The sequence below is a fragment of the Cinclus cinclus genome, chromosome 2, assembly GCF_963662255.1.
Source record: "Cinclus cinclus chromosome 2, bCinCin1.1, whole genome shotgun sequence".
NCBI classification, from domain to species: domain Eukaryota; kingdom Metazoa; phylum Chordata; class Aves; order Passeriformes; family Cinclidae; genus Cinclus; species Cinclus cinclus.
The window spans coordinates 85,825,627-85,851,462 of NC_085047.1; the positions used below are offsets into that span (position 1 = coordinate 85,825,627).

At 42.0% G+C, this 25,836-nt stretch overlaps 3 protein-coding genes across 3 annotated transcripts in view; 1 reads left to right on the plus strand and 2 right to left on the minus strand.

The window, feature by feature from the left end:
• Positions 1-10,324, minus strand: part of GABRG3 (gamma-aminobutyric acid type A receptor subunit gamma3) — a 291,985-nt gene extending 281,661 nt beyond the window's left edge. Inside the window, exons 1-2 of the mRNA XM_062487859.1 lie at positions 10,272-10,324; positions 7,057-7,205 (exon numbers count right to left, since the gene is read on the minus strand). Of these exons, the coding sequence (XP_062343843.1) occupies positions 7,057-7,205; positions 10,272-10,324 (202 nt within the window). The remainder of the gene's footprint in view (positions 1-7,056; positions 7,206-10,271) is intronic.
• Positions 10,325-18,175: 7,851 nt separating this feature from the next.
• Positions 18,176-25,836, minus strand: part of GABRA5 (gamma-aminobutyric acid type A receptor subunit alpha5) — a 53,737-nt gene continuing 46,076 nt past the window's right edge. Inside the window, exons 7-9 of the mRNA XM_062487864.1 lie at positions 20,922-21,074; positions 19,434-19,645; positions 18,176-18,478 (exon numbers count right to left, since the gene is read on the minus strand). Of these exons, the coding sequence (XP_062343848.1) occupies positions 18,176-18,478; positions 19,434-19,645; positions 20,922-21,074 (668 nt within the window). The remainder of the gene's footprint in view (positions 18,479-19,433; positions 19,646-20,921; positions 21,075-25,836) is intronic.
• GABRB3 (gamma-aminobutyric acid type A receptor subunit beta3) overlaps positions 25,316-25,836 on the plus strand; it is a 194,764-nt gene continuing 194,243 nt past the window's right edge. Inside the window, exon 1 of the mRNA XM_062487860.1 lies at positions 25,316-25,416. Within this exon, the coding sequence (XP_062343844.1) occupies positions 25,316-25,416 (101 nt within the window). The remainder of the gene's footprint in view (positions 25,417-25,836) is intronic.

Consider the following 25,836-nt stretch of genomic DNA (forward strand, 5'->3'; position numbering starts at 1 on the left):
AGCCACCATCAGGAAATAAAATAATTAATAAAGTTATAGGTGTAAATTAATTATTTACATTCACAAAGGGAATGTTGTATTCTGAGGGAGCTTGCTGTTTAGTAATTGGATAAAAGGTCTCTTTCTCCAACACACAAGTAGTACTTTTTTCCAACCCCACAGACAACACAGAAAACATAAGTATTGAAAAGATACAAGTGGCTTCTTATAAATGAGAGAAATGAGCATTTTATATAGGCAAAGAACTGCATTACATGGGGTAAATTATTTGCAGTAAGTTATGGCGTAAATTCAGAAAAACACACTATATGAATAATAAGTATTTGAATACTAGAATATTTCTATATATCGAAGTACAGTAAGCTTCAAGTTAAAGTGTTGCTTTCCAGCATTTGATTTAAATCAGGTGATCTAAACAAAACAAATAAAAAAGAGGGAAATGAGAAAAAAGGAAAATAACCAAAACTCTTATATAATTGGAAAAATTAAACTGGGTTGCTGTGGAGAGTTTTAAGCAGAAACATGGTGTTGCAGGGCTTCAGGCTCAATGCATTGGCCTAAAATTTCTCTACTTATACTTTCAGTATGGCACATTAAAATTTTACTTGAAAAAAGGATGAATAAAAAGTGGGATGTTTCCCCTGGGGGTTGAAAAGCTGTGAACCAAAGCAGGTCAGAAAGCCAAGGTAGAAAATCCCCTGTACTCAGTCCATGGTAAAGTAATTAGAAAAGCAGAATTCAGTCAAGAAGAAAGCTCACTGTCAAGATCCTGTCCTAATCAGAATTGCTCCCATGTAGGATTTTGAAAGAGCCTATGTTTAATGCACTGGACCAGCACCAAATCGAGACTATGTGAAAAGAACCTATTTGTTTATGTAATCTTTCAAAACTCAAATATGTATCACAAAAATCTGAAACTGGTATTTTGGAGTGTTCACAGAGTAGTTTGCCCCTAATTTGCTAACCTTGCTATTAATATTCTAGAAATATTAATGGCCAACACTGCAAAAGAAAGCATCAGTTCCTGAAAATGGTAGAGAATTAGAACTCCTGCAGAATCAGAAGAAATCCCTTCTATCATTCCACCTAGAACAGAGATCACTCTCATTTTCATTGAACCCTTTCCTCAGGAATATTCCTCTACTTGAGGATTTCTAGTTAGGTGGCTAAATCAGAACAAAAATCTCTGAAAGGAAGACCACCCACTTCTACCCCACCAAAAAAGAAGAAAAACTGAAGTATCAGTAAGAATAATGAAAGCATTTCTGATTTTTTTAATTATTATTTTTTCCATTAAGCTCTCATTATATTTAGCCCTGTTTCCTACTAGGTCTTAGCCACAGCACTCTATGTCCTCAGCAACAGGTTATTTAAGCTTATTCTTCCATATAAATATAAATCTAAATTAGATTAATCTCTACAATCTTCTGCAGTGCCCAGTACTACAGAAGCTGGATCCAGGACTATGGCTTTGCCCTCCTGAGTGCTGCCATAATACAAACAGAATTTACCCCTTTTCTTCTTCCCACATGCTCTACCTTTACACACAAGTTGTCTTTCCAGGTACAACCATCTATGATCAGTTCTGAATCAATGAATATCTCTCATTACTTCATGTTAGAAGATGCCTGACACTGTTTTGTAGGACAGCACAGAAAAAGACTTACAGCATAAAGTAGTAATTTGACCTTGCATGACACTTCACAGCTTTCTCTGCACTATGATCTGGAAAATATTTTGATCTGTCAGGCAATATGCAACCCTCTGTCACCACATATGGGGAAACCTAGCTGGAGCTAATTTAAAGAGCATCAGGTGTGGCAGTCAGCAGCTAGCAAAAATAACTTGACAGCCCCTGTGGTAATCGCCTGTGGTGCGCTTTAGGGTTCATTTCTGTACGACATGGGAGGAAAGCAGGTCAGACAGGAGAAAGGTTGTGATATTGCTTCAGAGCTCAAGATTTTCAGTAGGATTGTGCCTGGAAAGGGATAGTGTCCTTTAAAAGGACACTATAAAAGGATAATATCCTTTAAAAAGCGACAGAGCTGTATCTTCTCAACCAACAGATTTGCTCCTTGCACACACTGAGAATCTGGTTAAATTAGTTACAAAGAAAACCTTTAACTGCTTTAAAAGAGAGCTGCTGTTAAAGTTCCCAAGGAGAAAAGTAAAGCACATCAGACAGGGCTTAGTCTGTGTTTGCTGATTCAAGTGAGCCCATCTATTTGTACCAGCTATGCTTGTACTAACCTGCTCAGGGTAGTGAGAGCTGCACAGCAATATCTGAGGTTACTCTCATCTTCAGAAATATGGCTAATGGTTATAAAGATACTGGAGGAGTAAAGAAGATCAGCATGACTCTCAAGACAGCTAGAACTGGTAGAGTCAGGATATTACATATTCCAAAGTGAATTTATTTGTGCTTATAAATACATAATAAACACAGATGACCACCAGAGACTGCAAGGATCAAATAATTTTAGAAGATCCAAGAAGAAAGCATGAGTTACTGTGAAGGAAAAGGAAAAGGAAAAGGAAAAGGAAAAGGAAAAGGAAAAGGAAAAGGAAAAGGCAGACAAAAGTGTTTGCCTCAGAACACAGACTGGTTTATTGAACACATGCAGTTCAGAGGCTTCCTTAATGTAATGAGACATCTGAGAAACAGAAGATGCAAACACACAGTACAAATTGCCTTACTACTCTGCCATTCAAACCCTAATCCAGGTTGAGACTTTTCCCTCCCACTATTAATGGCACATTTCAGAAACCTGCCACACACTAACTTTTTGATGGGTAAAGTAACTTTCAGAATGAAAGAAAAAGATAGCATATTAGTTTCCACACATAAGCTCACTGAAGGAAAGTGACTGAAAACTATCCACTTTGTTACAAATTTTCTGTTTAAGACAAAATATATTCCATATGAAGTTAAGCTTGAAACCATGTAGGGTTCTGAAGGTAGCTTTTCTTTTCCAGAAATTTGCTGTGATCTAAGCTGCCCACTAAGAAGGTGAGAGGGAAGATTTCATTTAAGTAAACTGACTTCGAAAGAAACTGTGTTTTGCTTCATTGTTAGGTTTTCTTTTGTTTGTTTTTGCTTGTTTTTGTGGTTTGATTTTTATTGTAATTTAAATTTTAGACCTGCCAATCCATGAAAAAAAAAGCAGTGACAAAAAAAATCCAGTTCATCACTAGAATCTAAATGAAACTAAGATTAGTGTTTTTTTAGCTGTAATTATCATCATTCTGTTCTGTGCCCTGTTGGTTTGCCTAATGTTTCTCTTTTCATTTTATCAATAAAGAGGAAGTAAGACTTCAGGGCCAGAACCTGGTCCTACTAAATTTCAGGATTTAAATCAATGTGACATGGGAAGAAAAAAGCGCACTTGCAGGGTAGCAAGTTTTACTGCATGTAGAAAATTATGCATATCCATTGAACAGGTCTTCACTTCAAAGCACTTTGAAACAAAATGCAGAATACCTGCCTATGATAGAGATGTTAAGACATTCAAGGTTCTGAATTGGTTTAGTTTTTTTCTAGGATGGGTGCCTTTCATACCACACAAGAGACCTGAGTATCTCAGATCTATAATTGTAGCTGGTAAAAAAAAACAGGTGAAAAGATGCTTTACATCATAAAACACTTTTCTTTTTGATCTAATCAGTACACTGTTATTAGCTGTTCATTATAAAGTGCTATATCTTCTTTCTTTTTTTTTTTAATTCAAAAAGGCGAGTATTTTTTGTGATATAATGGGAACTTTCCAGATGCCACCAATAAAATAAAAACCCTCAAAATCCATTACATTCATGGAGACAAGAATTGTGCCAAGTGCGTGGCTGCAGGGGATGCAGTCAGGCATTCCCCTGTTGGTAGAACTCTGCTTTGTATCCAAAGATCAAAGGCCCCTTTTAGAAAGACAGGTCCTGTTAAGGTATGACTTTGCTAATAGGCTTTACAGGTTAACTGCTTTGCCTAATATTTAGGTTGTCCAATACACTCTTTAAAAATCCTGGCTTGGAACCTTGCAGGTGAAGCCTGAAGTGCTGAGTGTAGATTGTGCCTATAATCTGAGAAATAGTCATTTACAGGGAAGCTGAGGCCAAGTATAGGCCAGGATGAGGAAAAAAAAAAAGTTCTAGGCTTGCATCCAAGCAGTGACCTACACACTCTTTACAGTGGTTTAGATGTGCTTGAGTGACAGAGGAGCAAAGAGGGCAGCTAAGTGCTCACATCATTCACTGCTGTCTGTACTGCTGGCCTGGAGGAGATGTGATTGCTGACAACATCTGTGCCCATAGTATGGCAAAAGGGCACTCAGAATATGCCTGTGCCAGGCAGGTAGGACTCACATATACCTGAGCTAGCCAAAATACCAGTTGCCCTGAGAAGGATGAAAAAACACAAGAAGCCGCTGCCTGCCCAGAATGCACTTTGATACATTTTATTCACCACAGTCTTTTCCTTCTCTCCACGGTTTTTGGTTGCAGAACTGTCTTCCCAAGTGATCTGAAACTGGCAATCCTCACCTTAGAAAGTGCAAAGTATTTCCTAGGCCTTCCTGACTGCATTCAGAACAAATATTATTTCCTCAGGACCATAGCTAAAGATACACTTTGTTAAAAATAGTGGATTTGCAATAAAGGATTGAAAAACTGAGCAAAGAGCAGTGTGACATGAAATGGTGAGTGTCCCTGTCCTGTGGGTCAGACAGCTTACTTCTCAGCAGTACCATGCTAATGTAAAGGCCCTAATAAGTAGGTGATTGTTTATTAGTCCTGAATTTAACCCTCAATATTGGCTGAACTTCTGCTTTATTCTGACAGCTACTTCTCGCTTCTTCTACTGGTTCACTCCATGCCTCTTCTAATTTCCAAAACATGCATTTTCTTGTATGCTTTATGTTACCTGGTAGACTACCTTTTGTTGACTTGTGCTCTAACTGGTAGGTATTATGCTTTAGAATATTTGTATTAATACTGAGACCTTCAGGGCAGCAAGACAATTCTGTTGTCAGGACATGTCAACCACTCTGTCTGGAGGACAACCAGCTCCCAGATGGAAAGGAAGATGTGCTTGTATGTGAGGCACCAGCCAGCAATTCAGGGAAGTTATCTCTAATGCCTGATTCTCCAGCATTCCCCTTGTGTTCTCCTTGCCAAATGCGACAGCTCTGCAACTTCAAAAGGGCAATGTTATTTATCTGCATCAAAGGTAGGAGAGGTGCAAAGAGGAACCAGGGGAGGAAGCAGAGATGAACTAACTTCTGTAGCATTTGAACAACACCCAGCTCAGGTTCTGAAATAGCCAGATTGCTATCAAAGACAAAAAATTACCTAAGACCAAGATGCTTGATAGAAATAGATGTAGTTGAAAACTGTTAAATCTGTTTGATATATGAGGAGCTGTGTAATTTGACTCCTTTCTCTAAAACAGGATTTACCAAATGTGGAGAGACAAAAGGAATTATTTTGGTAACCATTACTTCCCCGTGCTGTAAGCTATGTCTGACTTCTACTGATTTTATGGCAACTGACATGAAGACTTTGAGTGATTACTTTGCCCCACATAAGCATAATGTAACTCACTCTGCCTTAAGTCAGTGATTTGAGGACACAGTGCACAAAATAATAAAAAATAAAAATTATCTGGGACTGTCTTCCAGATGTAGATATGGGTGGTAAAGTGCATTAAAGCACCTCTCCGTCAGATACTAAGGGTAACTAAATCCAGTATGACAAACTAAGTAAAGAGAGATAAATGCCACTTTGTGATAAAAACAGATGCACCTATCAAATAAGATCTTTGTAAATACTATGGAAAATCACAGTAATAGCTACAAAAAAAAGAACCAAGCAGACCCTTCCTTTCATACCTCAGGATATTATTTTTTTTGCAACTGCTGCATTATTGTGTAGCTATGACACACTAGCAATTGTAATGCTGAATACATACAGATGGCTCTTACTTCCCTCTAAACTGAGCCAAAAGGATCACCTAGAAGTGTATCAATTCATGTGCCATTAGCAAACAATAGTTTCACTTATAATCAGTGGTAAGAATTCCCCCTCTAATCCCTGCAAATATTTAGGAAAAGCAAATTATATTAAGGGAATGTTTTGAGTATTCCCCATTCTCAGTTCATTCTGAAGCAATGCAAGGTACAGTAAATTTAAATGAAAAATTATCTCTGATTTCCGCCATACAAACTTGCTGTGAACAAACTGAGCAGCAGTTGTGCTGCCACCATTATGCTCTAGGGATGCAAACCAGGGTAAAATAGCATAACTACAATAGGTGGAGCACTAAAAAAAACCCAAATAAAACAAAAAAGGAAAAAAAACAAACCAAAAGAAACCCAAACCCCACCCCCCCCCAAAACCCCCACAAAAACCCCACAACTGGTTTGTAACCTCATTATACAAATTAAAACAATAAAATAGCCCAAGATGGTTATATACAGGTACCTACTGCTCTTATTTAAATTTTATACATATACGTAGTTGTGTTGACCACAAGACACAGATTCTAAAAGATTTCTTCTGAAGATGTCTGCTGGTTTGTGGAAGATCATCTCTGGAGTTGCCCTATACACAGGCAGATCCCAGCGCCTTCTTCTCAGCATTAAAGAAAGTAACTTTCAGGATCATATTTTGAAGATAATAGGTCCACATTCTTCTCTTGCTGAGTCTTTTTGTTGTTAATATGCTGAGGTTTTGTTTGCTTCTCAAAGTGTGAGATTTTTCAGCATGGACTGGACGACAAAATAGGTGTGTTCCTTCCTCTGCCAAAGACCTGCTGAATACTTAGAAACTAGCCCTTCTATGTCCTTACCCAAACTCTGTACAAACCAAACAGGTTTTAGGACCCTAAGCTACCACCAGAATTCTTTGTGAGAAGTAGCATTTTTAAAATACTGACTTGGAAATTAACTTCAGCCAAAAAAAATTAATCTACACTTCCCCAGGTATTTCTGCACACTTCCAGAATATAGTAACATGTCTTCTCTGCACCCAGAAAAGCTTATCCTCACTTGTGCAGAGCTTAGTACTTACTTCCAATATCTGGCCGCAGCTTTTTGTCGTATTCTCTCAACAGCTTGTTTAGTATGAGAGTCACATCAGTGTCTTGTGTTTTTGGAGCTAAAACCCATTTTTGGTTAGTTGTTCCATCTTCATATTCATCCTCTTCAACCTTTCTAGAACTGCAAAGCAAATGAAACAAATAGATATTATCTTACATAACTAAAATAGGATGCAACAGGTGCAACAAGATTTTCCCATTAACAACTGTTGAGTATCTGTGGATAGGTCATGACTGAGAGTTGTTTAGAAATTGACTTCTGGAAGTGTTTTCAAAAAGTTAATACTCTAGGAGATAATACAGCTATCAGAGTATCATTTTATATCCTGTGTTTTAATGAACCTATTCTGACTAGTTTACAATATACTTTTACAAAGAGCGAACATCTGCAGCATTACTTTATTAATACATCAAGAGAACTGATTCATCTCTTGCACAAAGGCTAATAAGAGTATTAAAAATTCAGATCTGTTAATGCTTCCTGATCATTTTATCCTATTAATAAATTATTATATTCTCAGTGCCTGAATTTCAGAGTTTAATGTATTACAAGGCTTAGAATTAAGAGCTCACTTCTTGAATTTGAGATGGATTATCACAAGCACACAAATACATTGCATATATTAATCTGAATTTCCCTGGAGCTTTAGTAAATTTTTTAAAAAACAGTACCTCAACAACAGTTGCAACTTTATTTCTTAATAGGTGGATTATGTATATTTTAAGAGTATATTAATGCAAATGTGGTTAAACTACAGTTTCCCCAGAAATCACATCTAGAGCTATTATCACACAAGACATTTAATTTGTGCAGCTTTTTTTGCAAGGACTTTAAAATGTTGATTTGAAGAAGTATCTTTTGGTATCTTAGAAACCAAATCTGTTTTATGCCTCTCACTGGAAAAAATCCATGACAGACTGAGCTGAAGTTATTAGGAGGAAAGATAACCTCAGTGATGGAAGCTGTGGAAGGAATCATGTATTATTTCAACCTGCAATTGCCATGGGGATATGAAATCATTTTGCAACATTTTTACATAAATATCAAAAATTATGTGAGGTTCAAAGCAGTGGAGCAGCCTTGTTTGTTCATGGGATGTGCTACACACATCAGTGCAACTTTCTTTCGCTCCTTCACCTTTTCTCTGTAATGACACTAGTGTCCTTTAAAATACCTCAGATGTCCAGAAGACTTGACACTCTGTGAACATAAAAGAAACCTGATACGAAGATAAAAAATTAGCCACAGAGCATCATCAACCCTTACATTGCTCGAAGACCACTATTAGAGAATTTAATGAAACTTTAAACTGAAACTGCTCTACAGCCAATATGCCCCTAAGGATTAACCATGAATCACTTAACACAACCTCACAATTTGCAATTGCTCTAGGCACAATTTCTATATAAAAATAATTTTTAAACCTAGACCCTGAGCCTTTGTTGAAGAGAGCTCATGTAACTGAGTTGTAAAAGTAAAGATAACTTAAGATGAAACTTTGAATAGACAACAACTACTTTTCTGTTATTGGTCTGTATTTTCTAAAAACTTGACTTTTTTTTTTTTCTTTCTACAGTTCACCGAGTGAGCATTAAAAAAAAACTCAAAAGGATTCTGGGAGAATTTTTTTTTCATTACAAACCCTGTGTTTTAATACAGCTGTTACAGAACTATTCTCATAGGAGGCATCATCTCCGAACACACATTGTTGATATTTCTGAGCTGAAACCCTTCAGTGGTGCTGAATTGCTGATAGCAAAGAAGGATAAATCATATATCTTTTTCTGCTGCAGCCACCACAACTTTACCACAGGCATCCAGACTGTGCCTGGAAATGGGAAGTGAGTTCAGGTAGTATCGTGATTCCCATTTCAGGGAAATGCTGTTTTAAAAAAGTCACTAACAAGAGTCTAAGTAAACACTGACAGACCTTTTAGATCCACTCACTCTAGCAGCATCTTTCCTAGAAAGTACCTCCGAACCATTTAAATACCTACCTATTTCCTAGATTAGGCTGGAGGTGGGAGAGGTTTCACAGTGGATCAGACTAATACACTAGACGCATATTTTTCAAGCTTTTTTGCTTTCTTCCTTAAAAAGTTAGTATTTGCCTTCCATTGCTTGCCTCTACATAATTAAGCACCTTCAAGGCACTTGAGGTTGCAATTTTCTTTTGTAACCCTACTGGTGACTGCCAATTCCTATCATATTTCTGGGATTCAGAGAAATAACTACGGGGTGATGGCAAGCCAGTCTCAAACTGGGAAGGAAGAAAAGCTACATGCCTTCCCCCAGCTCTTCCTCAGTTTTGATTCTGTGAGGCGACAGAGAAGGGACTGTGCATAAAATGCAAGGGAGAAAGTCTAGAAAACTCTGAGAGGTTGTCAGGAAAGGGTTTATTTCCTGCGATAGGTGTGTCCCACACTTGCTGTGAAGGCTGGCATGAAGCATCCTCTAGTTTCTGTGGGGATTTAGGAGCTAAGACACCACTCAGGTGTGGGGCAGGCTGATAGATAGGAGAGGGCAAGGCCCCAGAGCATGCCTGTAGCCTGGTTTGTGGTGGATCCTGCAGAGGGGGGCTGAGCTGACCCCTCTGCCTGGGTTATTCTGTGAGCCCCGGACGACCAAAAGGACCGAAGTCCAAAAGGTCAGGGTTGACACTGCGGGCTGTGTCCCTCTGGCCTCTAACAGTGGATACTGGACCCTCGCCGGGCAGACCCTTCCCGGCCCCGAGGCGGGGACCAGGGGATCACGCATCCCGCTACTCACCCTGTCCCTCCTCACGCCGGCCCCGCCCGAGGATCCCCTGGGGTGGCGTGGGGGGAAGCCGGGGCCGCCAGGGGAGCCCGGGCAGCTCCAGCCGCCGTCCCACCGGGGACCGGCAGCCGCCCGAAGGGGAAACTTTGTGCCGGGCCGGCGACCTCCGGCTTCACGAGGGGCCGGGAAGAGACAGCGGCGGTGCCACCGCCCCGGGCACACCGAGGAGCCAGGCGGGTCCCGGGATGGGAGCGGGGTAAGCCGTGTTTGGGAATAGAGCCCCGGCACGGCGCGGAAGGAGGTGGGGAGAGCCCGCTTGTTCCTCCCGAGTGCCGAATTGTGCGAACTCCGGCAAACGGGACTTCAGCCCTGCAGCCCCAGTGCAGAGAGGAGAGGGGCTGGAGGGAGGCGAGGGGAGCGCAGACTTACCAAGCGTGGAACACTGAGAGGAGGAAGAAAACCGGCAGAAGCTTAGCGGACATGGTCCGGACAGCGCTGGCCAGGTGAGAGGTGCGGCAGGATGAAGGAAGCGTTGCAGAATATTCACATGGAAGGGAGAACGAGGCAGTGAGGTAAAGGTCTGAGCCTCTCCTCCTCTGTATTCTCAGCTTAATACCCTGAAGAAAACACTCTCTTCCACAATGCTCCGAGAAGGGAGGGGGGAGGCGAGAGGGAAGAGGGGAAAAAAAAGCAAAAGAAGAAGCGGAACGAGGGGGAAATTCCCAGTGGAGAGGCTGCCAAAGCCAGGTATAAATCAGGCTCCGCGGGCTGACAGGTGTTCAGCGGGCACGGAGCTGCGGCGCGGCCCCTTTGCCGGCAGCCAGTGCAGCAGCGCGGCCTCTCCCGCTGCCCGGGCCGGCGCTGGCCGTGCCCCACGGGCGCTGCACAGCGCGGAGCAGCCCGGGCCGGGCCGGGCCGAGCCGGGCCGGGACGGGAGGGGGGAGGGCTGGGGCTGGGGCTGGGGCTGGGGCGGGGGTAAGGGGCGCACCTTGCCCCCCCCGCGGAGCGCCTGCCCGCAGCCAGCCCCGCAGCGCGGCACCGGAGCGCTGCCGGGGACCGCCCCGCATCGGAGAGCACCTCGTCCCCGCTCGCTGCCCAACAGGTTCCCGCCTCGCCGGCAACTGGAGGAGCCGGGAAGTGAACCCTGCCCCCGCCCCAGCGGGCGCACACACACGCACACAAGAGGGGGAGCAGCAAACCCGGCAGCCGCAGTCAGCCGGCAGCCGGGACTTCTCCCCGACATCACCAGCCCGACGCCCCAGACAGGGCGGCCGGTGGAAGGATCCCCCTGCTGTTTTGCGGGATGCCCTCACGCCCAAACCCCACAACCACTTGCCGAAAGCCCCCCCGCTGCCCGGGGCTGGAGGTGCTCTCTTCAGACGGAGGGAGAGGGGCCGGGTGCTGGTCTCGGGATGGTCGGAGCGACGGGCATCCCGATGTACACACGGGCGCAGATCCATGTAATCGGCGCGGCTGCTTACACGGACAGATAGACAAACGCAAGGCGGTGTGTTTCTGTATGCCTCTGTACCTAGGAGGATGCATGTAGAAGTTTGCATACACTGTATGAATGCATGGACACACATTTATATGCACAAGATATACCAGGAAAATGCATACATGGAAAAAAAGAGCTCTACACGATCCTGTAGACCAGGTTACATGGACTTAGTGTGTATATTGCGAACTTTGGAGTAAATTAGGTTTTTCTGCCGTGAGAACTCGGAAATGAGACAACAACCAAGTGTATGCAGGGCAAAAATAGTTTGGGTTTGGACAACTTTTGTCTTTCTACTCCTCTAGGAACTGCACAGGTATGGTTTTCAGCGACTTCAATTCTCTTCAGGTGTGTGGAGCTTTGCACAGGGCATCAGGGTAATTGGAATATTCCCCTTTGTTTTCAGAATGGGAGTTGACAAAATTTCACTTACGTAATGGTAATTTGAAAGCAAAAAACTCTGCCAGAGGTATAGCCAGTCACTGCTTTTCCTGTGATCAGAAATCTCGGGAGTCAATCTCTGTTTCCTTCTCCCTTAGACATAACTTCCATATATTGGGGGAATAGTTATTAATTGTTTCATTAATTAAAAAAAAATCTGCTGGGAGGTGCAATCTTGCTTTTAGAATAACTCCTACATGATGCCTAGAAGAGCTGGCTGTAGGGCGTTCTGTTCCAGAAGTTAATTTTTGAGGGAAGAACCCAGCTTAAGGAAAATCTGTCGTGAGTCAGGCAATTAACTCTCAGTTATTCACTTTAGGGCTTTTCTTTCTACTTTTCGGGTTTTTGTTGGATTTTTAGTTCCAACCTAAACGCCTCTTTGCTAGATTATACAGCAGTTTTTTTCGTGTTTACTTTGGCTAATTGCAGTTACCATGAATTGCTAAGAGTAATTTGTTACAAGGCTTGTGCTCCTTTCCGCCACCAGCAGAGGAATGCTGGCGGAGGCCAGGCCGCCTGCTGCCCTGAGAGGATGAGGAAGGGAAGGGGGCTTGCCTGGATTTCACCAGGAATAGCTGTGCTGGCGGTCAAGCAGCACGCTGATGCGCTGCTGGAAAGTTTGCAGGAACAGCGGCGCTTGGGGCGGGACGGGGCGAGCAGAGGAGCCGCCGCATCTCAGCGACCCGACAAAGTCCCGGCGGCACCGGGCTCCGCCACCGCCGCACGGCGACGGTCCGCAGGCACTGGAAGGTTTCCTGAAGGCTGCTGCTTATGCAAACATCGTTCAGGGCTCTCTGCTCGCGGTTCCCACGTCCCGGCTCGCAGCGCCCGCGCGTTTGGAAAGCGAGGACGGGAAGCGCCCGTCCTGCAAGGAGGGGTTTCCCGTGCGCAGGATATAGAGAAAAATGTGCATATTCTCACACACACTCAATTTGAATAAATCAAAGCTTAGCCGGCCTCGGCACCCTTGCCGGGGAGCCCAGCAGCGGGAACAGCTGGGGCGGTGCTGCAGCATCGCAGAAGGCAGCGGCGGCCCGAGCCGGCGGCACGAGAGAGCCGGGTAGGAGGTGGCAGAAAGACCCGGAGGAGAGACACCCCTGCGGCGATTTACGAAGAGGGCAGGTCCAGCTCGGCATCCCCACTCTCGGCGGCCCTGCTCCGGGGGGACCCCCGGGCGAGAGGGGAGGGAGCCGGGGTGGCTTCGCCGGCGCGGCGGCTCCTTCGGGCTCCGCTCCGCCTCTTCCCCGCCCGCCAGCCCCATCCCGCCCTCCAGCCCCATCCCGCCCTCACCGCATCCTACCGCGGTGGCGGGATCCTCTGGCGGCGGCAGCGGGAAGCGCCAGGGATAGGACCGGGTCCCCCACCCCGCGCTGCTTCCAGCCGGCGGCAGAGACCCCTGCGCCCTGACCGGAGCTTTCTATGGTCATCGAGTCGCTCAAACCTCGAGAAAGATCCTCACGGTGTCCCCTCTTTCCTCGCAGGGTGTCAGAAATCCATCCCCAAGGTTCGATCGGAGCAATATGATTCATTGATTATTGACTCCTTCTCCTCAGGCTGTAAGAAAAAAGAAAAGGTGATGTTTAAGGTTTTCTTTCGGTTGTCCTCGGTGAGCTGCATGCCAGAGGGATACTTTAGCACCGCTCTCCACTACACCTCGTGCCCCAGTCACTTCTGCTCCTCTTCATACTCACATGATTTTACTTTTAAGCATACTCTGCCTTTGCTGAGCCTTTCAAATTGTATATTGAGGTAAGGGTCATGATCATCCAACACAGGTTTTAACAAAAGAACATTTTATCAAGCCATGTAGTGACAGTAAAATGTTTATATTCTCAGTAATATTCTCCAGCACAACAAAATGCATCCACATGTTGACATACCTTTCGTTGCATTTCTGCAGAAGGTGACTATCTTCTCAACGTGAGGGACACCTCTGTGGTATGTCTTGTGCAGGAGGGAAGTATGAGCCCCTGAAAGTAGCTGTGCAGGGAGCTGGTTAGCATAAATTAGGGGGAAAGTGCTGAGGAAAGGAATGGGACTCAAGGATCAAATTCCTCACTTGCTGGAACAGGAGCCCTGTCTCAAGCGCTGAACAGTTTGGGCACCTGAACTTTTCTGAGATTCAGTGTTGAAGGAGAGCCCTACTGGTGGTTTTCCTGGCACCCCAGGGCTACCTATATACTATGGGAAGCACAGAAGGGAACTGGGGCTGCTCTGAGGCAAAGAAGGAAGGACCTGAAACCCATCTCCTACAGCACCTGGAGCCCTCCAGCTGACATCAGAGATTTGTAAGAGGCTTGAACCAGTTTATTCTGACTGAAGGTCTCTGTTGCTCCTGCTGGAGCCTTTAGGTCGGAAGTTGAACCTCAAAGGTCCCGACACTTTCTGTGTGCTCCCATCTCTGTCCTTCAGCACAGGGCTCTCTGCTCTCTGGCTCATGGGCAGGATAGAGAGAATCCCTCCTGGTGCTGCCATGTTGCAGCTTTTCAGCAGCTCTGTGTAGACTTCTAGCAGAAGCATGGGCATCCAGGGCAGGCAGGGCTGCTCCTCTGGGGGCCAGACCACCCCTGATGTTCTGAGAACATAAAAAACACCAGCCCCCAGTGAATGAAGAACTGAGGCCAAAACTGCTTTGGGTGGCTGTTTCCAACATGTATTATTATATATGTGTTAAGTTTTAGTGGAGGGTTGCCTTCTGTGTAGTAATTTTCCTACCTATAAATCCAGCCTGTCATTGTTGGTCCAGTCCATTGTAATCTGTCTAAATTTCTCAAAAACTCTCAAAATTCATCTAACTGAAAGATTGTTATCTTCAATCAATATTCTTCCTTTTAACTTAGCTTTCAGCCAGGGACTAATTTAAGCAGCAACTTTTAAGACATTATGATTGTAAGAAGTGATAATTGCTTTTGAAGATGGCACTGAAAATGAAATAATGCATTACAGAATGGGACACTTACACTTGTGTCTAAATTAGGAGTAATCCTTGGAAGATCCTTCAGAAGTCCTTTGGGCTTCATAAAATTTAACTTTCCATCTTTCTATCTTCTCAAAATTGAACAAATGTCTATAACAACACAGTGGAAGATGCAAAACTGGTAAAGTGAGGATGTCATCTGAGAGTCACCATGCAATGACCATACTTACATATTTGTCATGACATAAAAACATACAAAAGGTCAGGAAGGATTCAAGCAATTTTATCATTCCAGTGTCAATTCCAAACTGAGAAGCAAGGGTATTAGGGGAAATACATCCTTATTACAAAGAGCTTTATCTCCAGATTTAAAAAATCTGCAAGTGCTACATTCATCTTCTCTGCATAAAATGAAGAACAAAACTGTTTCATTACTTTTTCTTCAAAGTTTAACTTCAATGTTGAGCAAGAATTTTTGAAAGACAAGATTATTTCATAAAATCATTACTTCCTCAGTTTTGTATAAATATGTTCGGTTACCCCCCAGAGGGCACATTCAATTTAGAAAAAAGCAGAACACAACTCAAGATAACAGAAGAGGTTTTGCTTTAGAAAATACATTGTTGCTTAAATTCATCCTTGAAGTAAGCTGGCACAGCTCAAATATCAGAAATTTAAAATCTCTTCAATTGTATTTGACTTATTCTTTCATTCTTAACGGATGCAAGGAAGGAAATTTGGCAGCAGCCTGCACACACTTCTCCTACAGTGCTGAATTGTTGTAATTCACTTCTCTCAACTCTTTTTTTTTTCATGAAAGCATACATGAAAAACTCAATGAGAAACAATTCCTATTTATTACTCCCTTTGGGCATGACTAAGGAGTGAAGTAGCTGTGTGCTGGGGGGTCCCTAGTTCACCCATGCTGGGGACAGTGACACAGCTCACTCCATTCCTGAAAGTCCAAGCTACTTCCAGGGGATACCAGAAGAGGTTGACACACATGCAGATACCACCCCGGCCTGGGGCAGGACAAGGCCGTGGTGTTTTCTAGAGCAGGACCTGGGAAATGCTCCTGTCTCCCACAGTTCAGACACCATCTCAGTGAGTAGTGATCTCCCACACAAAGAGTTCCACTGACTGTGCAGAGATTTAAATTGTGAGGCAGTATATAATGCAAGGCAATAGCATTTAAGTATTCCAGCCTGGAGTGTATCAGCTTATTGAAGCATCTTCCAAGCTATGGAACACCCAGTGTTCATGTACAAGCACATGCTGCAGACAGACCCATATTTGTTGAAGATGACTTTCAACGTAAGTAAATAGATCAGATTTAGAGATCCTTTCACCGAGTCCTGCAATAGAGACCAGAAAATAATGCTGTAATACAAAGTAAGAGTCAGACTTGGGTGTAAGCTGATAAAACAAGTACAGAAACCCCCTGGGGCAGACTCCAGAGCTGGCCTGGAGAAGATGCTACTCAAAGATGGCTCTGAGTTTCTCATTTACAAAACTCAGTCATGTAATTCTTCAGGTTTCTCACCTGAAGAAATTGTCAAGGGAATTCTATAAAGTTTTGCCTTCCAATAAGCACTGTAATTTTTCAGGGTTTTTGATCCCTGAAGGGCCAAAGGGATCCCCCAATGGGATGATGAACAAGGAGGAGTTTGGCTCCTCAAAGACACACAGGCAGGCTACATGAAAACAGAGATCCACATCCTCAGCTCAGGCTAGCACTGAATAGATGGGTGTGCCCCCTCCCTTGCTCCTTTTTATCAGAATCCAGTCACTTGTTCTGTCCCATGGTTTCTCTATTGCCCTCCAGAATTTATGAATTTCTCATTCCACAGCATCAAAAAAAAAAAAAAACTTCAAAAACAACAGATGTATGATATTTTTTTCTTGGCAATTTTTAGGAATGAAAGGGTTGAAGAGAAGACACAAAAGGCAAACAATTCCCCAGTCCCACACCAGACCCTCACCTCAAAGTGAAGCATGAACTCTCCACTCCGTCCCCAAAAGATCATGGGATTGTTGCTCCATAGCAAGATTGCATCTAATTCTACAACTCGATTCACTGTGTTCACTTAAGACATGTCCCTTTCTGGGCAACAGGGAGGATATGTCATGTGTGCAGATGTGATCAAGTGTGTGCATGTGTTCTTTCCAGTTAATTCTTCAGCTTCTGTAGTGTGCCCTTTGGTCTTTCTAAAGGATAACCAGTGTAAGAATGACATTTTGCAATCAAATGTTGAATGCATTTTTTATTTAAACATTAAGATTTAATTACAAAAGCTTCTGGAACAATTAAAGGATGCCAAGGAGGAAAGAGCTGAAAACTCAGACGGCATTTTCTCATTCATTGTGAAAGCAAAACACATTGTCAGCAGCAAGGCGTTTTATAGAAAAGTTTCAGATGGACAGTACAACGACCTTTCTGTCAATATTGTCACTGAAACACCTTGCTGTCATGAAGCACATCTTTTTGTTCTGATCACACTTCCTAATGTTGGCTGATTGTTTTTTGCAGTGGGAAACAATAATTATTGCAGAATTACTGTAATTATTTTCTGCTAATCTCTGCTAATATAACACAATCTTCTTGGAAAAATGTCCAAACATAATTTACTTTAGCCTGATAAAAATGTCTACTGTTGTTGTCAGAAGTTTTATTTGCACAAGTATGTTCCTAATCTATGTTAATTTCATGCAATATAATTCTTCATTTTTGGAATAAATACTGAGAATCATTAGAGAGAATTCCTTGGAATGCAAAATCCAAACAAACTTCGCATTTTCATTTAAGGGCAAGATTCAGTCATCTTTATTTACATAAGTAGCATCCTGATCCCTATGGTACTTCACTGCAAACTAGAGTCTCAAGCAGTGAAAATCATCATAGTTCCCATTAGGATTTACTGCATTGTATCAAACTTCCAATGAAAATTGGGCTGAGCAGTTTTGTCTGTGGAGTAATGCACTACCTGTAACTAGTAAAGGTGCTCAAACATAGCCCTACACTTAATAATTTGGCACATTTACAACTGGCGTTACTCAGTAACTTATCAGATGACAATAGTGGAGCTCTTCTGTAAAATATATGTTAAGCCCATATTTGTATGACTGTACATCTGAAGTATAAAAACCACGATATGTAGTACACTTGAACAGTTAAAAAATATAACTTATTTTATTTGTAAACTATCAATGCAAGATACTCAGCAGCAAAGAAGCCATGTTCAATGTCTTCTGATCTTTTATAAAGATCCATTGCTGTAAGTAATATAATCGTCTCCAAAACATCTGAGGTTACATGTAGAAACAATCAAGGCAATATTATTTGTACATATTATTAAACATGCAAAAAACTTCCTGAAGAATATTGCCCAAACGTAGAAAGTCATCTGGATCTCAAATTTTCCTTGGTAGCATCTGCTTTGTAAGTATGGCTCACATGTGGCTCCACAGTACTTCAGTTTATTTTGGAGAATTGGCACCTTTAATAACAGGCTCCCTATTCAAATATGTGGCCCAGTAAACTAAGTTAAAAGTTCCAAACAGCACTGGAAAAATTATCCGGGACATTTTGTCAATCTTACTGATGCTGTTGTAAGTCTTTTTGCTTTCAGCAGGCTTTTCTTCTGCAGGCTTCACTGGAGCAGATGTAGTGTTTGAGATGACAGATGGGGCTGAGTCCTTTGGCATGTTTGGTGCAGGAGTCATCTTCCCAGTGCTGTAGGTATTAGTTGGTTTATTTCCCAGCAAGTTGCGCTCTTTTTTCTGCAGCGTAAAGAACAAAAAGTTATAACACAAGAACAGAAAGTGGAAACGTGTTCTCAAGAGGCTGACCCAAAAAGCTGAGCACCATAATCAAGCATGCCCGTTGATGCCTGTTGGCTATTTTGACTCTGACTATCAAACAGATGTTTCTGCCTTGATTTTGTAGCCCTTACTCAAGTGCGACTTTCCCTGACGGGAAAGCTGAGACTCACTGGCTGGACCCACATCCCACCTGGCACGTGCATTAGCAGCTTCTTTCATCAGTGAGATGGGGTCTTGCATCTGAAGAGGGTGCTGCCCCATGGACAGCATGCTGACAAGATGTGAGCCTCATTTCCCTACCTGCTGCAAAGATTGTGGGGGAGGGCTTATTCCCCCTGCCAGCTTGGCCTCTTTGTAGGCTCTTTTGGGATGCCTGTGGGTATGAGCTCTGTAGGAGATTATTTACTAAGAGTACTTTTTATCCCAAAAGTTTCATTTCAGCATGAAACTCAAAAGTTTGCGTTTTCTGTCCAAAGACAGAAGCAGTCTTTGGTTCCCTTTTTTACTGTGGTGGGACCCTGACTCATGGAGCTCAATGTGAATGGTTATTTATTTATAGCTAAACGGTTATTTATTTAGGAGAGCATACAGGGAGTGCTCTGCAGAGATATGTTTCACGGCGTATGCCCGCTGTTATCCAAAGTCTGGTCAATGAAGTCCTACGCCCATGTACTCAATGCCCAATGTGCTTCTGTAAGCAGTCCTCTTCATAGAGATGATAGAGACTGGTAGTCTATCTCTGTGAAGGGAAGGCACCATATTTCCTTGCAAATTTTTCTCTACAGGAAGGTAAATGTATGTCATAAGGTAATTAAATACCTTTTCCACAAAGAAGCTGAAAATTGACCATTCAGTTATTTAAACTGAATATGTGCTTTTTATTTCAGGTATTTAAAAAACATAAGTTAAGCACCTTGATTTTTGCAGCTTCCTGGGCTTTTTTGCCATCCCATGCCCAACTCCTCTTGGTGAAATAATTTACTGTTGCAAATTCAATCAATGCTGAAAAGACAAAGGCATAGCAAACAGCTATAAACCAGTCCATTGCAGTAGCGTAGGCCACTTTTGGCAAAGAGTTACGGGCACTGATACTTAAGGTGGTCATGGTGAGGACCGTGGTTACTCCTGCAAAGAAAAAAAAAAAGTAGTTAGAGAGCAGTTTGCTGACCCTTATGGGATTCTGAATGAGTTATGAGCAGGGCCCGATTCAGCAGGATACCTTAGAAGGCCCCACAAAGTTAATCAGTGTTTGCATATCACAGTCTGAAAGAATAAGAAAAAACAAAAGCCTTCACCCTCAGATGTTTTATTCTATGGAGTTCTGGTTAGTTCTAGCTGTAGTGCATTTAAATAAGGATTTTCAGGGTAACACAAGCCCAGGGTTTATAACTGTCAGAATGAAGTGGGATTACTTATTTTGTTTTCTTATACAGAGATTGCATATTTAAAATTGTTGACTGTTACTGGTTTCCTTGACTGCAGCTCCTCCTTTCCCATATGACAGTAAATGGCAAAACAGCCACTGCTTTCATCTGTAGGAAGATTTCCCCAAGAGCAAAAAAATGAACTCTCAGTTTCAGCTTTGTAAACCTAGAATCAGTCAGTACAGTGATGCTACTACCTGTATTCTCTCCATACACCTTGCTGAGCTGATTTTGGAACAAAGCTGCCAACTGACTTCAGAAGGCTGGTACAGAAGAGTGACTTCTTTAAAATAGCTGAACAATGTTTTACTTAATAAACTGCTCCTACTCCTCTTGTTTTTCATCTAGTAAAAGTCTTGTATTTCATCAACCTTCACTTGAGAAAGTGCTTATTTTCTGCATTCTTCTAGGCATAAACCAAGTAATTTAATGACACCCCAAAGGTTTTTTCCATAACAATTTCTTCAGCAAATATACATTTTCTAAATGCAAAGTCATATTTATTTGTTTGATGGTAATACAGATAATTGTCACTAATTAACCTGTATATGGTTTTCCCAGATAAACATTGTACAAAAAGATAAACAAAATGTCTTGAAGCAATATCTGCTTCAAGTGTTTACCTATGGTATACATTAAATATTATAATACATATGTCCTTTTTTCTAAACCATCCAGTATCCACCCAAGTGGAAAAAGACCAACACAAATCACACTACTCTGATTCTTCTACCTTTTGGCCTTAATTTTCACATAACTGACTGACCAATTTCTGTCATAACTTTAAAAAAACACCCTGGACAGGGCTTTTAAATTGATTTTGAGTTTAAACTGGAAGAAAAAAAAATAAAAAAACAAAACATTTGCAACATCTCAAGCAGAAATAAACAGTAGTGAACTGTGGTTTTGTTACAGCAAATCACTTCCACAAACCACAAAGATCCTATCTGTGTTCTAGGAGAAAGAAAAAAACTCACCAAAGACAGTTCTAGCTGGGACAGATTCTCTGTTTAGCCAAAATGACACTTGTGATAAGATCACAGTCATAATGCAAGGAAGGTACGTTTGGATGACAAAATAACCAATTTTTCTTTTCAGATGAAAATGTGCTGTCATAATAGTATATTCACCTAGAAGACAAAAAATATGCATTTGAGTAAAATAAGGAAGGCTTACTGATTTAGGGACTGAACAAGGCCAGCTCCAACCCCCCATTTGAGGATACCATTCAGCCATTCTTAATTTCATGACAAATGCCCAGATTTCTGTGCTGTGGAAGACCAAGACTTGAGACAGAGGTGCTGCTGGTTCCTCACAGTCTTCACATTCAGTCTCCAAAGTAGAAGACACAGACTGCTATTCCTACTACACTGAAAAGCTGCAGTCCTCCTATGCAGCTGGAATGTTGTGATGCTCACAGGCTTAAAAATCTGGTTTGCTGGCACTGGCTCAACACTGTTTGGTTTTGACTCAGTCCTACAAACTCTTGTAGCATAATAACAATTAAGGCCCTCAACTCTGAGAAACCTGATTTAGCAGCAGGATTTGGGAAACTGTTACAGACAAGCCATCAGTTTTCAAGCATGAAAATGGGTCCAGACACTCCTTCTGCACCATCTTTTAAGGATTGCCAGTCCCAGAATCTTCTGTAAGAAATGCCACCTTGCATAGGGATCCTGGAATGTTTTATTAATCTGAGTACCCAAATCCTTCAGACTGCTGGTCCAGGAAAAAAAAAAATGCATCCCTCCAATGCATGCAGTATTCCCAGAATTTGGTACACTTTGGTCCTTCAAAAGATTATCTGTTTCTGGATAGATATTGTGTCCTGTCTTTTTCAGCTGTGCAATGAATATTGTACTGCCTGCATGCAGAGTTCCCTAAAAGCTGCCACAGCAGTGCTAAATTCCATTTCTTTTTCATATGCCAAATTCACAGCATTGCCTTAATATGTTGTTTATCAGCTTCTCTGAATTTCAATAAAAGCCTAAATAAATGCACTCAAAAATCGACAGACAAGCTGTCACCTTCCCTAATGTTTCAGAAAAAAATCAAACCTTAACCAGTTCTTTCAGATTGCTCCTGAAAAACCATATAGAGGGCTATTCCTGGTGGTAACTGCTCCCTTGGTTCTTTCAGGCTGTTTCTGGAAAATAATGTAGTTGTTACTGAAGGTTATTCATGATGGCAATTGCTCCCCACATCCAAAAGCTTACTAGCTAAAAGCATGCCACTATTTGCCTAGGAATACTAACAGTAAAAACAAAATGCAAGAATAAAAAGCAATCTATCCCTTCCAGCCCTAACAGTTCTTCACTGATATCAAAGTAATTTAAAAGCAAGCATCATTCAGTTGGGTTCTGATGAATCAGAGTAATGCCTGTTTTGAAATATATATTGTCCTTCAAGAACAATTATACCTATAATCTCTGTTGGAAGATTTGACTGTTAGTCTCTAAAGAACATCCACAAAAGGAAAATATCCAACAGACTGATTCTGCCTTGAGTGAACAGCCTTAGTTTAGCTGTGGTCAGCATTACTAAGCTATTAGTGTGGCAGATTACTTCTAACTGACAATATGGCTAATTAGCAGAGAACAGGTTTACAGCAAAAGGGTTTTTGCAGGTACAGCTGCACTCATATACTATGCTACAAGAGCTCTGCTATTCTGCATCAAGTTTACAGACCTTGTTCATGCTGAGGATTTTAGACAGAAAGTGAAATAACACAGATATACTTTAACTGACATCCTGCCTCAACCTTTATATGTTTCTCTGGAGTCTGAGTTTCTGGTGAACTCTTTCCCTGAAGAGTGATGTGGAAATGGACACAGAATGCTGTGAAACTGGGGAGTAAACCCCTTCAAAGAAAAGCCCAATTCCCTTCCATTTAGTGCAATTTTGAACCAGGGAAGCTGAACATTCTGTGGTCTCAGGAGGAACCCCACTTGGTCTTTATTAAGGGGTATTTGCAGCAGGGTCTGCCTGCCTGTAATCTCAGGTAGTGAGACTGTTTCTCAGTTGCTGCTGAACTGGGATGTGTTTGAGTCACGGTTTTCCTGCTCGCTGCAGAGTGACAACGTGCATTATTGATTTTGACAGTATGCTCTCTGAGCTGGAGTAAAAAAAATAATCTATACCACTTCAGAAGAGCAACAGGACCCTCTTTTTTTTCATATTTGAAACAGAAAATGAGTGCCTACATTCTGACGGCCCTCCACAGCTTATTTTTACCTTATCATTTTCTTTAACCTATCAAGACCTGAAATAATCAGAGAATCTTGATTTTGTACTTGCTCTTCTCCCAGCTGATATATTCTTTGATTTCTCATGCTGTGCCTTTCAAAGATGTCTCTACTAGGAATACTTCCTCCAGTAGATTTAGGGCTTAAGAAAACCCCACAGCTTGGCTTTTAATGCCCTAGGACCGCTGCTTAAAGTAAAGCTGAAAGCTGCCTGAGTTGGCCTTTTGTTTATGGAACAAGACACTGGCTCTGTTGGAGCAGCAAAGCTCCCTTTTACTTCTGTAAGGCCACTGTTTATCTTTAGACCATAAGCTTTCTTGAGCAAGAGCTAATTTTTGTTATAGGTTTATGTAGCACTCAAAAGAGAATCCTGTTCCTGATGGGGTCCACTCATCACTGCAAAAAACAAATCATTGTTAGTAAACAAAAAACAAATCTAGTACTAATGAAAAGCCCCAGAGCAGAAATGGCTGCACTGCTTCATGGAGCTGTGCTACTGTGCTGCTGCTCTTAAGGGGCTTTTTATGCTTTAAAAGCTGCTTTAGTATTTGTTTGTTTGTTTTGTTTTTTGTGGATTTTTTTTTCTTTTGTTTTGTTTTGTTTTGGGTTTTTTTTGTATCTGGTTGATAGAGTTCTGTCGATCACACATACAGATTTTCCAAGATCTTACACACATTATTCCATTGCCATTATGCTGAGACTCAATTGAGTACTTTATGGAGGCGAGACCAACCCTCAGGATTGTTTGTTTACTGGACATACCTGGACTCAGTTCTGTCAATGGTTCTGGCAAGATCCTGACATTAGGTACATTAGACACCTCCCTGATTATGCTGACATCCAGAATATTTTTGCCCATAAAAAATTGCATGTTCCCTTTTATAGTGATGCTAGGGAAATATTCGTCTCAAGAAAAAAATCAGAATTATTTGGTTCAAAATGAAGAGCTGAATGATTCTTTTATTATTTAGGCTTTGGATATTACAGAGCTCAGGCGCCAGCTGGCAGTATACAAAAGAGTGGGTTTATGTTTTGTTTTGTGCCACTGCAGATCCTAAGTTAGCTATGAGAAATTCTGGGTATGGGGAACATAACTGGGCAACCATTTGTGGAAAGCAGCAAGATCCACTTGGATTCAAATCTCGTATCTGATTGTTCTCAGCACTTTTACCACCAGGACATAACAGATGTTGGTTCTGTTGGAAACACTGTGAGTAGTCAAATGTCTTTCAGGTGAATAACATTTGGGCATGTTAGCACAAAAAACCCTCAAAAAAAACAAAAAAACCCAAACAGCCAAAAAACCAAACAGGTGGCACATGACAGAGTTGTTTCTGCACCATGGCTAAAATGTTCCAATTTTCAAGATTGGTTGGACAATTAGGAGTGCCAGGGTATTTTTTTTCTGATAAGCCAGCCAAAAGGCAGCTTGCCTACAAATCAGCAGAATCCCAAGGAACCAGTACAGGTCTGGCACTTCCATTTTAAAAAAAGTCTGCTAGAAAGAAGGGCATAAATGATCTATGACATACACAAACATTTTGTCTATGCAACTGCAAGGGATGTGTAGTTTGACTTGTGTGTCATAAAAGCCACAAAAGATCCAAGCACTTGGATTATGCAATAGCTATTTGGTTTTCCTTTTTCAAATTCAACAACTCAACAGAAGGAAGAAATGCCTTCGATGGCCATTCGTAAGTAATGCTGATTACTGGCCTCCTACAAGCTTGATGAAGTCCAGAAAATCCATCGTTGACTGATGCTTTCTCTGTGCAAAATCGGATTTTTGTATTTTGCTAATCCCCGGTTACAATCTGTGTCCCGCTCTTGGTGATCCACCCTGCAATCAGAATCCAGCCAGCCCAGATGTAACCCAGGACATTAATATAAAATCTTGACGTTGGAAACACAGCATTTATTAGCATAAATCTTAAATACGTGAGGGAGGTGTTTACTGTGTGGAAACTTTGGGATTTGTCTGGAGTGTTCCCTTGGGCTGAGGAGTACAAGGAACTTTCACAGGCAAAGCGGCAAACTGGAAGTGGCCTGAGGCTGACACACTGGAGCACTCACTGCCTGGGCTGGATGGTTTTCTTGCTCTGAGGAGCAGGACGAGGTTGTAGGAGATGCTCCAGTACATCCTTTGGATCTTTTTCTTGGCAACAATGAAGGCAAGAGGGGAGTTGCCATTCATTGCAGAAAACAACGCGGCTATGATGGTGAACTGGTAAGGAAAAAAGTGTCTTTACTCTTTAATGGGAGATAGTGTACTCATTCTTTTCCTGCAAAAGTGACTATTGTTTGTATGTTTCTTTTGACTTTATGAATCTTTGCCTTAGCATCAGCTTTGTGTCTCGTGAAACGGGCAAGGGAGGGGGTGAATCTCTGTAGGATGGAGATAGCAGTCAAGTTTAGTGGCTGCCCAAGGCAAGCCTTCCCTCACTTTGTGTCCTTTCTGGTGCACAAACCGCAAGCTCAAATGTCTCCTCTTTATCTGCCAGTTGGGGCACAAAGTTTTATGCATCTTTATGTTTTGGTCTGACTACCTTTGTGTGCAAGTGTACATGTACCTGTTTTCACGTCTCCTATATTTCCTACAGATCTTAAAAAGTTCCTAATTTAATCTGTACTTTGTATTTTGTCATCT